At 35.8% G+C, this 14,162-nt stretch overlaps 1 protein-coding gene across 1 annotated transcript in view; it reads right to left on the bottom strand.

Moving 5' to 3' along the window:
- The window catches only part of LOC6048454 (GTP cyclohydrolase 1), a 35,688-nt gene extending 24,403 nt beyond the window's left edge, over nt 1-11,285 (bottom strand). The window contains exon 1 of the mRNA XM_038262015.1: nt 10,518-11,285. Within this exon, the coding sequence (XP_038117943.1) occupies nt 10,518-10,722 (205 nt within the window). The 5' untranslated portion in view covers nt 10,723-11,285. The remainder of the gene's footprint in view (nt 1-10,517) is intronic.
- Nucleotides 11,286-14,162: the final 2,877 nt, after the last annotated feature.

Here is a 14,162-nt window from a genome sequence, read left to right as displayed (position 1 = left end):
TTAAACATTTTTTTGCAATCCCGAATATACGCCTTTTGAATGGAATTTTTGAAATCATGTTAAATAAATTCACCGCTAAAATAAAAAAAATCCAAAAAAATACTTATTGATACTACTGCTAAAAGCTCAGATAAATTTGGCCTTTTGAGTTTTGGCGTTTTGAGGCAATCCAATTATTTTATACATAATATAAATTTAGTTTTTAACATAGAAATTTCTACAAAACACTCAGTTCGATGAAAATGTGATTATATTAAAATGAACATTTATGAACATGTTCTCGGTTATGATTCATTTTTAAATTTCACTAATATCGACGAATGTCAAACACTTGATCCCAAGCCTGTAGCTCGCCAGCATGTGGTTAAAACAATTAGCTTAGTTCTAGAAAGTTGTGCGAAATTGAGTAAAACTCATTGTAGAAAACAAAGAAAAAAATTAAAAAATGTTTAGATTGAGTTCCACACATTTTTCTAAAAATTGCTACAAAAAACTTCCAAGAGATCTTTTTTCTTTGTTTTTATAAGTGTAGAAAACACTTAAAAATTATTCAAAAAAATATTTTTTATACATGAATTGTTTGATAAACACATCAACTCCAAAACCCTTACACATTTGACGTTAAATCTCGTCATAATATTTTTACAACCAATTGTTTAAAAATGTGGAGACTTGATCCCTGCATTTTTACAGTCACTGGAATCAGCCTCAAAATTAAATAATTGGGCTGGGGTTTCGTACATAATTTCCTTTAGTATAGTTGTACATAACTTACTGCAGTTTGAACCATTTTTAAAAGTTTTGTAAACAAAAATTACCAGCTTTTGTAAACATACCCAATTTTTGTCTAAACAAGAAAATTTTATGTTTTTAAATATTTTACATGCTGAACTTGTTATATTTTGAACAAAAACGAACAGGTTTAATGTGAAATTGCTGTAACTTATAGAAAATTAAAAGTTTGGATGAATAAGAAACATTTTGCTTAAGATTTCTTCAAAATGTTGAAAGGGGGATCCCCAACATTTTGAAAATGCCGGTATAAAATATTTTTTTAAAACGCTTGGCATGATTCGAAGAGTTTTTCTTATGAAATACCCATAGTTTTGTGAGAAATTTACAGAGTTTTGTGCGATACAAAAAAGGGGATCAAGTCTCCCCACTCTCCCCTTATAATATTTAGCATGTTTTGTCTTGTTTAAAAATGTTTTGAATTTTTATGAAATTCCAATGTACAGCACCGCAAAAATTTTATTTTTCGCAAAAAAAATGATCGTCAATACTTACATATTTTGGAAACTCATGATGGCAAAACGACTGGACAGTCCAGGTCCGCCCTTTTGTATGTATTTTGGATAGCATTACCCTCTAAATGTGAGGAAGGCATCAACCACCTAAGGGTGGATTAAGTAACATTTTATTTATAGAACAATGCAGAAAAATAAAAAAAAAGTATAAAAATTGAAATTATGAGCCATGGTTTCAACATCTTAAAGAAAAAAGTGTTTTAAAATGCATTATACACAGGTGTATAATGCATACCATCAGATTGGGTAGTCAGATCTTCATAATTCAGGGCACTTATGTGCTTATAACTTTTGATAGGGTTGTCAGATCTTCAATCTTTTGAACTCGTTGGAAAGGTCTTTCGAATACCTTTCTAATGTATAACATGACGGGGTTTCTTACAAAAACCACCCTTTTTACAATCTTCCGGACTTTTGTCAGAATCGTTTTTTCAGCATAACTTTTGAAGTATTTTACTAAACTTAATAATTTTCAATAGCGACTTATAAGACCCCATGGCGGATCGAATGAGACCAATACGGTCTAAATCGGTTCAGCCAGTGCCGAGATAATCCAGTGCAAATTTTTTTGATCAACATCCCACCACACACACAGACATTTGCTCAGAATGTGATTCTGAGTCGATAAGTATGCATGAAGGTGGGTCTAGGAGGTCAAATTAAGAATTTTGTTTTTCGAGTGATTTCCTCAGTAAGGTGAGAAAGGCAAAAACACTTTTTGACGGAAAACCACCTTTTTAAATATGGATTGGATATTGGAATTCTCACAATTTACAATTTTATTTTCCAAATTTCTTATTTCTTGGCAACAATAATTAGTACTTTTTATCTGGAAAACAATTTCCATAAGTCTACACTCAAACACACAATCCGCAAATCTTCCAGCACTGCTCATTTTATCAGAAAATCACGGCTCACGTACGATTCCCGAGAGTTTTCATTCTTCACTTTTGTTACCACCCACCACCACCACCACTTCCTTGCAAGCCATCCGCATCACAGCATCAGAGCTTTATTCCAAGCATGTCGCCCAACTATGCTGGCATAGCCCTTCTGGGTCCAGTTTGAGTGGAGGACGGAAGCTGCCTTCCGGCTACACATTTTCTCTCTCGTTCGCTCTCATTCCACGCAATGGTTTACTGCTCATTCTCTCTCATTCCCTCTCTTCCCAAAATCGAACTTTTACTTTTTGTGGGATGGGGGGCTTTTTGGGGAATTGGGTTTGTCTGCTTTTAGGTGGTGATTCAGCACACAACCGAGGAGGGGATTTTACGCCTACGCTTGAATGGACGGACTTCCCAGGTTCGGTGTCCACATGGTAGGTGACATTTGTGCAAGCGTCGTTGATCAAATAAGAGCGGACGCGTGAGTGCGTGTGTCTCAGAAATCACGTTGATTGATAGCGTGAAGTTAATCGATGGAGCTTGGATGTTTTTTGTTTGCTTGAATTAATTTCGTGACATTTGTGGAACGATTAACTCGTGTAGCTTTGATTAAAGATTGATTTTTGGAACCACCCTGAGCATTTCGTAGAATTGTTGAATCGCAATCCAACGCTCTCGAAGAGGGCTCTTGAAATCATGACAAAGATTCCCTCTTCTTGTAACACAATCGATCTGCGCAGTTCATTCTTGTTGAATGGGGTATGCTGGATGGCATTCACAAGTGGAAAGCTTTTAGGCTTTCTCTGTAGAACTAGAGATCAAACACTCAGTCACAAAAATCTTTGCAACAAAAAAATGCAACCTAAAACGCATAAAATGAAACTAAATATGAGAGATTAAAAAAAAACCAAATCAGTGTCATTTGAAGAGTTATTCAAAATCTTAAAGCAAATCTCAAACAATAAAATGCTACAAAGCGTTCATCGCTCTTCTGAGAAATGATTCTACGTTACACCAGAAGACAGAGAGAGAGAGAATTACAAAAGAGAGAGCTTATGGTTTCCGCCGCCGCCACCACCAGCATCGTCGGAGTCGTTACGCATCCTTGCCCACAGTCAACGGAAGAAGCATCGTCTCGGGAGAAACATTACACAATCTGCCCACCCGCGCCATCGCCACCCCATCAACAGAACTTGGAATCACGTCGTAGCAATTCATTGATGAAGCAAACAGAGTGGTGCTGGGCTCATGAAGTAGGATTTAATTTTTCTTAGTAAAAAATATTCTCGCTGAAGTTAAAATATGTTTTTATTTTTATGAATTCTGAAGCCAAATTGAGTAGTATTACAAAGTTAGAAACATCTAATAAAATACAACAAAAGGAAAAAGCTAATTTGAAACTGAAAATACAAAACAAGTAGAATACTTTTTTTTTGTAAAACTAGTGGCACAACTTGATTTTTTTCAGTTGATGTCAGTAAACGCTTCAGTTTTGTCAGGGTTTGATAGATTATGGCTCCCTGAACATAGTTGTCTATGATGATTCCATAGCATTTATGCCCGAATCTTAAAATTTTATTTGTTAGTAGGAAGTTCACTAAAATATAATTATGTCGTTTGTAGCGTATTTAGGAAGCCCAAATCTGTCATACCTTGGTGAAACTGAAGTGTTAATTGACATCCTTCAATATTTTAGAGTTCTGTAATTCTAAGTCAACGTCGTCGTGCTATCTTGTCGCACCCGCCATTTCGACGTTCCGAGAAAAACGCGGATTAATGTTTGACCTTGAATAAACAAAAGCGAGAGCACGCAATTTAAACAATAACAAACACGTTTTGTTTGGCTGACCATTATGTGCATTGTCCCGAAGTTTGGACGAAGTTGGTTGCTGGAGTCCCGAGTTATAATTACAAATGTTTACGGTAGTCTAGCTTGTACGTGCGTCAAACGCGTTCTGACCTGAAATCCCTTTGGCCAGTTGTCGCACTTACATCAATTTTTAGGAAGTGACAAGATAGCACGACAAGATTGAAACTACTTGCATATGTTAAGTGACAAAAATGCACGGAGTTTTTTCGGTTTTTGTTGAATATCTCAGGATTGAAATCGAATTTTGGGGATCTGTGAAGGTCAAAAGGTGAGGCATTGTGAGCTGCACAAAATGGCGTTCTTAACTCAATTTGGCCCAAAATGCACGTACGACAAGTTAGCACGATGGCGACGATATGTTAAATGACAAAAATGCACGGAGTTTTTTTTTCGGATTTCGTTGAATCTCAGGATTGACATCGAATTTTGGGGATATGTAAAGGTCAAAAGGTGGGGCATTGTGAGCTGCACAAAATGGCGTTCTTAACTCAATTTGGCCTAAAATGCACGTACGACAAGTTAGCATGAATGCGACGAAATGAGCTATCCTATAAAACTAAATTTTCTACGGTCTAGAATTCCGGAAAATTCCAACCAATTTCCGTTTCCCATAATCCTGATGACCAAATTTTGCTCGAAGCCATTTTTTTTTTCTTCCGAATCCCATTTTCTCTCACACTTGAAATGGAACAAAAACAGCAAAAAACCCCTTGCCAAAGCAGAATTCGTTGATTTAGTAGGTGTCACGGGCACGGCGGCGGGCGCCCCTCGTCGTTCTGGACTAGGTCACGTAAAAGTGGTCGCATGTAATGAATACTGAGTAAGGAGTTTGAAAGCTACGGAAGATCTCCGGGCGTTGCCACGTAACTAGAACGCCAACGTCCCGGTGGTGGTTGATTGTCGCGCGTCGCACTGTCGGCATCAAGATTAAGTGGAAAATTTTACGGATGATGGACTTGAGAAGGGGGGGTTTTCCGGATAATTTGAGAGTTGTGGTTCTGGGGGCTTATATTGCGGGGAGAAATGGGTTGAACGCTATGACGTCAAATTGTGGATTTGGTTTGGTTAAAAACAGGCCAGTAGTTTTTTGGAAGTCATATGGGAGAAAAAAAATTCTGGCTACGTGCCTGGTTGAAAAAGAAAATGACCTTCAAGGTTTTAAGATTTAACTAAGTCATGATACAATGATTTGTAATTAAAGAGAATCACTTGGATTATATTTCAGAAGACCATTAAAATCAAAACCATTAAGGTGATAATGGACATGGAATATCCCACCTTGATTCACGCGCAATGGATGGTCGAATGAGTCTTTTCAGGGGAATAACCGATCTTGTTTTTGATGTTGTTGCCGGTGAGTAACTCGAGAATGGTAACAACACCTACTTCCTGTGGCTTCATTATGGGATTCCCATCACTAAATCACAATATGAATTTAAGTATGCGTGTTAATTGTAATGTATGTTAAATATTGAAATAACATTCTTTAAGAGACTGCATTTCTGCGACAAGATGACGGATAGTTTGAATAGAAAAAATAAAAATGTTGGAAATTTCTCAGCTCATTGATTTTTTTAGAGTGTATTATTTCTTGAAGGAGAAGGTGAGACTTGATCCCTTATGATATCGCGAATAGCTCTTTCCAATTTATCACAAAACTTAATACTTTTGGCATGAGTTGAAAGCTAACCAATTCATCTAAGTTTGACTGATAAGGGTATTTCTGGAGCAACATTTGAAAAGGGCGCATAAGCATTTTGACAGCTAGAACTGTTTCGCAAATTCCGAGTAAACAGGTGCTTATTTAAGAGCGAGTTTTTCACCGATGTGAAACAGGTCGTATCGAGGTGCTCCGATTTGGATGAAACTTTCAGCGTTTGTTTGTCTATGCATGAGATGAACTCATGCCAAATATGAGCCCTCTACGACAAAGGGAAGTGGGGTAAAACGGGCTTTGAAGTTTGAGGTCCAAAACACCTAAAAAATCTTAAAATTGCTCGCATTTCCGTAAAACTTCATCAATTCCAACTCTCTTAGATGCATTCGAAAGGTCTTTTGAAGCCCTTTAAAATGTGCTATAGACATCCAGGATTGGTTTGACTTTTCTCATAGCTTTTGCAAATTACTGTTAAAAATTGATTTTTTTAAAACCTTAACAACTTTTGGCAACAGCCTCCAACACCCATACTCCAATAGGTCAAAAGTTAGGGAATTTCATGGACTATAAGCCTGCGGTATTAACTTTTTGGCCAATCGCAGTTTTTCTCATAGTTTTTCGATTTTTCTAGAACAAACATTTTACAACGTTAGTTTTTGCTCTGTAGGCCTCCATAGCGGCACTTTTTGGTCTCAATTTTGTCATATTCGGAATCCTCGGTCAATTTCACGTAAGTTAGAAGTATTGGAGTTGTAATTTTGATTTAAAAAATAATTAAATAAAACATTTTTGAAAAAAGAAATAGATCTTATTTACCCTATGATCAATACGTCAAATGCTGTATCAAGTAGGCGAAAACTTGTTTACCCCTAATCCGACAAAATTCTGAATAATATTTTAATTAATTCTAAATGGCATTTTTCCAATCTAATTCAAAATTCCAACACCTCAATCTAATGTAAAATTTTCTGAGGATTCCGAATATGTCAAAATTGAGACCAAAAAGTGCCGCTATGGAGGCCTACAGAGCAAAAACTAACGTTGTAAAATGTTTGTTCTAGAAAAATCGTAAAACTATGAGAAAAACTGCGATTGGCCAAAAAGTTAATACCGTAGGCTTATAGTCCATGAAATTCCCTAACTTTTGACCTATGGGAGTATGGGTGTTGGAGGCTGTTGCCAAAAGTTATTAAGGTTTAAAAAAAAACAATTTTTAACAGTAATTTGCAAAAGCTATGCGAAAAAGTCAAACCAATCCTGGATGTCTATAGCACATTTTAAAGGGCTTCAAAAGACCTTTCGAATGCATCTAAGAGAGTTGGAATTGATGAAGTTTTATGGAAATGCGAGCAATTTTAAGAATTTTCATGTGTTTTGGACCTCAAACTTCAATGCCCGTTTTACCCCACTTCCCTTTGTCGTAGGGGGCTCATATTTGGCATGAGTTCATCTCATGCATAGACAAACAAACGCTGAAAGTTTCATCCAAATCGGAGCAACTCGATGCGACCTCTAGAACAAACCGAGCAGAATCTACAAATACTGCCTCTTAACAAAACCTGCAACGTTAGAAGGTAGCTGGGAAGGTCAGCTATTGTTTAACACTTCGAGTTTTGTGAAAAATTTACTTGTTGTCTTGGAATTTTCAAAAAAGTTTCAGCTGTCAAAATGCTTATTTGCCCTTTTCTCGTGTTGCTCCAGATTTGATCAAAAGAGTTCTTTGAGTCATGCCAAGCGTTTCAAAATAGTAGTTTATGAAACAAGTTGCAAAAAGAGGATTTTTTCAGCACGAGTCGTACATTTATCCAACGAGGTTCACCGAGTTGGATAAATTCGACGAGTGCTGAAAAAATCAAGTTTTGCAACGAGTTCCATAGAACATTTTTTGCAATTCCAAAAAACACCCATTGAGTGAAATTTTAAGTCAAATTTTCATGTATTTGTCAATAGTTCGTTTAAATCAAAACAATGTTGAAAAGTGTTACTTTTCAGCACCCATTTCAGTGCGTAAAAGTAGAACTTTTCAGCATTTATTTTGAAAAGTGTTCCTATTCGATTCTGTTATTTTTGGTACAGAAAAGTAGGCTATTTCGTCGTTCAAGAATGTCAGGAAAAGTAAGTAGTTTCACGACGCAATTGCAAAAAATATATTTTAGACCGGCATTTTGAATATATTAGGGAAAACCTTTTAGCAACATGATGTTTGTTCATCCAAACTATATATTTTGTAAATTACAGCAAAAGATATTAAGATAAATTTGAAATTTTTTTCAAGGCTTCATACTTACCAAAATTGGACAAGTTTACATAAGATAATAATTCGAAAAATGGTTCAAAATGCAGTAATTCATATTTTGTTATGAAAAAAGAATCCAAGTACGAAAAACTAAACCAATAAATTAAACTTAAGGCTGGTTTCTGTGACTGTAATATGCAGGGATCAAGTCACCGTTAAGGCATAATAAAAGCACAATTTGTTTAACATCAATAATATATGGACAATTAATTTAACATAAAATGCGTGAGGGTTATATAGTTGAAAAGTTTATAAAACAATTCACGCATAAAAAAATATTTGGAATGACTTTTGATTGTTTTCTGTACAAAGAAATAAAGAAAGAGATCTTTTAAAGGTTTTTCGCAACACATTTTTTCATCTAAATAAAAAAAACAAATTTAAAAATTATCAACAAATTCCATCGAAAATTTCTCGTTTAATAGAGATCGCAAAAAAGTGCTTTAAAACTACATAACGACGAATTGCAAAATTTCTAATCAAATTTCACAATGTAAATCATACATTTCCTAATTTTAGATTGTTTTTTTTTGTAATAACACAAATTATTTTATTTTTTGCAATTCCGCTGTGAAAATGTCAACTTTTCCTGTCCTTCTGGAGAAACGAAACGGCCTACTTTTCCATACCAAAAATAACAGAATGGAGAATTAATACCTTTTAATACCAATAATGGGTACTGAAAAGTTGAACTTTTCAACACTAGTATCGAAAAGTAACATTTTTTTTATATATTTTTTTATTTTGAACGGTGAATTTACTAAACACATGAATGTTTGACTTAAAATTCAATTCCAGGAGCGTTTTTCGGCATTGCAAAAAATGTTGTAAGCAACTCGTTGCAAAACTTGATTTTTCCAGCACACGTCATATTTATTAAACGACTCGTGCTGAAAAAAATTTCTTTTTGCAACTTGTTGCATAAACTCCTATTTACTAAATGACATAACAGCTGTAATATGCTCTTATCTCGATTTGGCCCTTGCGCTTTAAGTGTTAGGTTCTATTCTAGAAAATAAAAACACTACCTTGTTAACTGTTAACTTGTAACATCGTTTAACGGTGCACATCAACCAGAGCTTTTGCACCAAGATTTTTGTTGCAGGAACTGCGGGAACTATCGATATAATTTTTGATTCATTCCCTAAAGTACAGTCTACCAAATAATTTACAACAAAGTTTGACTATTTTTACAACCAGATTTTTGCAGGATTGTGTCCGTAAGTTAGAAAAAAATGGTATAAGAAGACTACAACTTCCTTGGCTGCTGCGCACTAGGGTGACAAGAAAAATTGAAAATTTCGGAAAATCGCAAGAGATACCCCCTGCATCGATTCTTTAGGCAAAAACAAGTAACTGTGCCAATTTTGAGCCAAATCGGTTAAGGCTAAGGGGTCGCTTTTCATCGTTGAAGTTTATATGGGGAAAATCGCAAAAATGTATGGGGAAAAACATCGCTTCAAGATTTTTGCAGCAGGTGGCGCAGGTCTCGCCCAAAATTGTCCAAGTGTGAGATTCTTGTAGGAAATTTAATTACCTACAACTTTGTAGAAGGGTACAAGACTATCCGAGTTGATCCTGATGAGTTATTAGCAATGCGATGAAAAGAAATCGTTTTATAAACTTGAAAGTATACAAGGGATATATAGGAAGTATATAAGAAAATATTTTTTTTTTCTAGAAAAATCACCAAAAATCAGAATCAACTCGGATCGTGTTGCACCCTTCGACAAAGTTGTAGGGAATTTAATTTCCTACAAGAATCTCACACTTGCATAATTTTGGGCGAGACCTGCGCCACCTAGCAGAAAATTACTTAAACGATGTTTTTCCCCATACATTTTTGTGATTTTCCCTATATAAACTTCAACGATGAAAAGCAACCCCTTAGCCTTAACCGATTTGGCTCAAAATTGGCACAGATACTTATTTTTGCATTAGGAATCGAGTCAGAGCATTTTGTATGGCCCAATGTCACCCCTGATGACAGTACGTAGTATTTAAACATATTTTTGCCATTTAAGTGTGCACAACAACTAAGGAAGTTGTTGTTTTCTTTTTCCAAAATTGTCAAACTTTAGGACCCAATTCTGCAAGAATCTGATTGTAAAAATAGTCAAACTTTGTTGTAAATAACTACGAAGACAGTAATTTAGGGGATGAATAAAAAAATATATCGATAGTTCCCGCAGTTTTGAAGATACTAAAATGTCTGTAACAGAAATCTGGGCGTGAAAGCTTTGGTTGATGTGTACCGTTAAGGTCGTAGATGGTGTCTTTCACTTTTGGGGCAATGACTGTCAATGATGGTTCTGAATTCAAGGTCCAGAAATAATAAATTGAAATGAAAATATATTCACTATATGTGAAATGCTTCTACACACAACACAAACAAAACCATTTTTCGATTGGAACTTTTTGAACCAAAATTTGAATGTTTTTCTAAAACAAACATGGCCGCCGAATGCCGAATTCTAACCACAAATTTTCTTGTCACACAAACCTTTGTTGTTGTTACTGTCGCTGGCCTCAGCCGTGCTCTTGCTGCAGCTGCACTTGATCGCCTTCATGGCGGTTGCTCCGTTTGTTCCGTTGATCTGCCCGTTCGACGCTCCGTTCTGGTAACCGTTTCCGTTGCTCAACACTGCTCCTCCGCCATTACTGCTTCCGTTAAGGTGCAGCTCCTGCATGGCACTAGCATTTGGCATGTTTACTGACTTTTTTTTCGTTTTCTGCTAATGCTATCTTTGCAGATATTCTGCGCGCACGGGACACCGCTGTGTACTCTAAAACACTTGGGTTTGAACAAGATCACTTGATCCTCCACTTGAAGCCCCCGTTCAAAGGCTTTCGATTAGCAAGTATGTAAAGCAGAGTTCTATCAAGAACTACCGACGTCAATATCCGCCTCCAACCCCTTCGTATCTACACTAAAGCCCGATTATTAATCTCTGAACACCTGATTTGCGCTGCCTTCAACGACACTTAGATCCGTTCACTTCTTAAAACACCAAACCCCACACTCGCACACACACACACCTTCACTGTTGTGTATAAGAACTGGTTCACCGGAGATTCCTAAAGTACCGAAGCTTTTGATCGGATTTGAACGCGAGCGCACACGACTCGAGTGAGAAGACGACCTGCTTGGACAACCGCACGGCTGGAACTGAAGTTCACTGGCGGTGTTGAGCAACTAGCTAAAGTCGGCAGGCAGGTCCTGTCGCTGACTACGATTGTGCGGAACGTTCAAGGCGTCGTCGTGGTGATTGATTTTGCTCGTGTTGAGTTGAGCGCTATGACCTACGTCAAGAGAGTCAGCTGCTGGTTCTAAGTCGCGCACAGATGATCGGCGGAGTGTCCAAGTGCTGTTTGCTAATTGTTCCAACGACCATTTCCTCAAAGTGACGGTGAACTGTATCACTTTGGCGAGAAGATTGTTCGCGTTCCTTGAAAGTGCTATGGAGTAGATTGTTTTTTTTTGTACGTTTTCTTCACGTTTCTCTGTATTGATCACAACAGTTTGAAAATAGTGCACGTTGAACACGCCCCGCCTTTCTTAAGGAGATAAGTGACTCGGAATCTGACCGTGGCATCTGAAAATCTAACCTACTGCGAATCTAACTCCGACTTTGCTTTCAAGGAACTGTTATAAAAAAAATGTGGCTTGTAATACTTATAGATAATTGAAGTAATTTGGGTAATTTGTAGTGTTGTTATAAGTTATACATTTTATAGATTTGTTATATTTATTTGAATTATTTTTTTTTTCAAATTTGTGGGAAAATTTGTTAACACAGTATTTTCTTCCAAATTACGTTTTGGGTTTCCATGAAAAATTATCATTTGAACCCAAAATATGACCAAAGAACGATTTTGCGACACTTTGGGTCAATTCTGAGGGCAGATTCAGATTCAGCGGGCAAAATTACATGGAAAAACATATATTTGGACAATTTTTAAAATTCGTTAGGGTGGTCCCATTAGGTTTTCCTTGAAAATTAGCCTTCTTCAAATGAAGATATCTCGAGTTTAAAGAAAAACACCTCTGGGATTTTTTCAGCGTTAGTAGTGCTGGATCTCCTCTTTCAAATGCATCCTAGTGCTTAAAATTTGGCTTGCGCCTTTTCGAGATATTAAAGTTTTAAATTTGCATCATTTTTACCTTAAAATGGCTCAAACTTTTGACCCTTGAGTCCAAATTGACCTGTCAAAAAATAAAATTGTTTGTTTTTTAGAGCTCTAAAAGTGCCCCGAACATCACTTTTCTCTAAAACTTAACCCTGAACTTCCACATTCAAAAAAACTGATTTTTAAAGGTTTGCTTAGATGCTTTCTATTAATTTGGTCTTAGAATGCGTAGATTACGAGATAAAATTTTGGTGTTCGACAAAGTTGCTTGGTTTGACAAGCTCAACAACTTTCTAGAAGACAAAAAAAATCCCAAAAATATTCCTGAAAAGTTAGATTTTCAAAATCACCCTAATAGTGAACCATCATAATTTTCAACAAAACCAAAAGTTGCCCCTTTCCATTTGCAACAACTCTTCTGAAGACACCAAAGCTCCAAAACTTCACCATTTTTCGAAAAATCCGTTTTCCACTTAATTTTGCGATCTGGACCACTGTGCACTGGTAGTACATACGTAGAACTACAACTTGAAAAAATGTGAAACTTTATGAAGTATAATATTTTTTTATTCCTCACATATGATATTTTTTTTTGACAGAAGCAAGCACTACTTTAGCCAGGCTTGGAGGATTTTTTAAATCTATATGCTTAAAATTTCAAAAATCAAAATTGTCCAAATTTATTATTCGATTAAAATTATTTTGTTTTGTTTATTCTATGAGTAATTCCAATCCACACATCACATATTTTTTAAATGTTTTTTCAAGTTATCCAAATCAATTCATCTGTTTTTAATTAGTATCTTTAAAAATACTAACTTAATCCACCTATGTGGTTGGTGCTTTCCTCACTCCTCTATTCCTCATACAAATAAGTGAGATCTTCAAAAAATGTATACCCGGGCAGACGGTAATAACAAAATTCATGCCATTTCAATAACAAATACTGTTAAAATAACAAAAAATGTTATGTAATATTCTTGCAAAATCCATTTTTGCATAATAGTCTAATAACAGTGAATACAAAGAGACGAGTTGTAATGCATTCTGCTAAAACGCTCAACCAAACCACAATCTAATAACAGTTTATGTTATCATAACCAAATTTGTTATTGGTCAGATATTGGTTGAAAGTCAAAACAACTTGGGAATAACATTTTTTGTTATGGAAGAATAACTCCACCTGTTATTGGGATGATCGGATTAGTTGTTAAAATAACAAAAAAAGAATAACAAAGATTTGTTCGAAGAATAACGCAAAATGTTATTAGTCTGTTATTACAATAACAATCCAATAACAAAAAAATCATAACGGCGAATAACAAATCTTGTTATAAATAACATAAAATGTTATTGGCCAAGTATTTTCAAATAACAAAAAATGTTATTCCCACGTTATTTCCGTCTGCTCGGGTATAAATCACTTAAGAGGTCATGTCTTCAAACAGGGTTGCCAGATTGTCAATATTGTTGACTCCCCAAGTAACATTTTTTTTCCAGGAGTTCTACAAGAGCTCTTCAAGATAGCTACAGCATAGCAGTTTGGATCGCGGTAGGATAAAACTCTCTTCAAGTACTCTTCCAAACTCTTGAAGAAGTTTTGAAGAGAATTTTATCCTACCGCGGTCCAAACTGCTATGCTGTAGCTATCTTGAAGAGCTCTTGTAGAACTCCTGGAAAAAAATGCTACTTGGGTCGTTTACAAGGTCTTTTGATAACCTATCCAACGACAGGTCGGATGATTGATCTGGACATAATTTTCAAAAAAATAAGTGAGATGCGGCTTCAAAAAAGTACATAAATATCACTTAAGTTGTCATATATTGAAACAGGGTTGCCAGATTGTCAATATTATGGATACGTTTGGAAGGTCTTTTGATTATTTCTCCAATAAAGTATAACATGATGGCATTTGACACGATTTTTGATCACTTATCGAACTTAACTGAGTCGAATGCAACCGGTTTGGATCAAATTGGTTTAGTCAGTACTGAGAAAACTCAGCGACAGTTTTGGT

This window comes from Culex quinquefasciatus, chromosome 3 (assembly GCF_015732765.1).
Source record: "Culex quinquefasciatus strain JHB chromosome 3, VPISU_Cqui_1.0_pri_paternal, whole genome shotgun sequence".
In the NCBI taxonomy this organism is placed as follows: domain Eukaryota; kingdom Metazoa; phylum Arthropoda; class Insecta; order Diptera; family Culicidae; genus Culex; species Culex quinquefasciatus.
The sequence above is the reverse complement of the archived record's forward strand: the minus strand, read 5'-3'. Positions and strand labels throughout refer to the sequence as shown.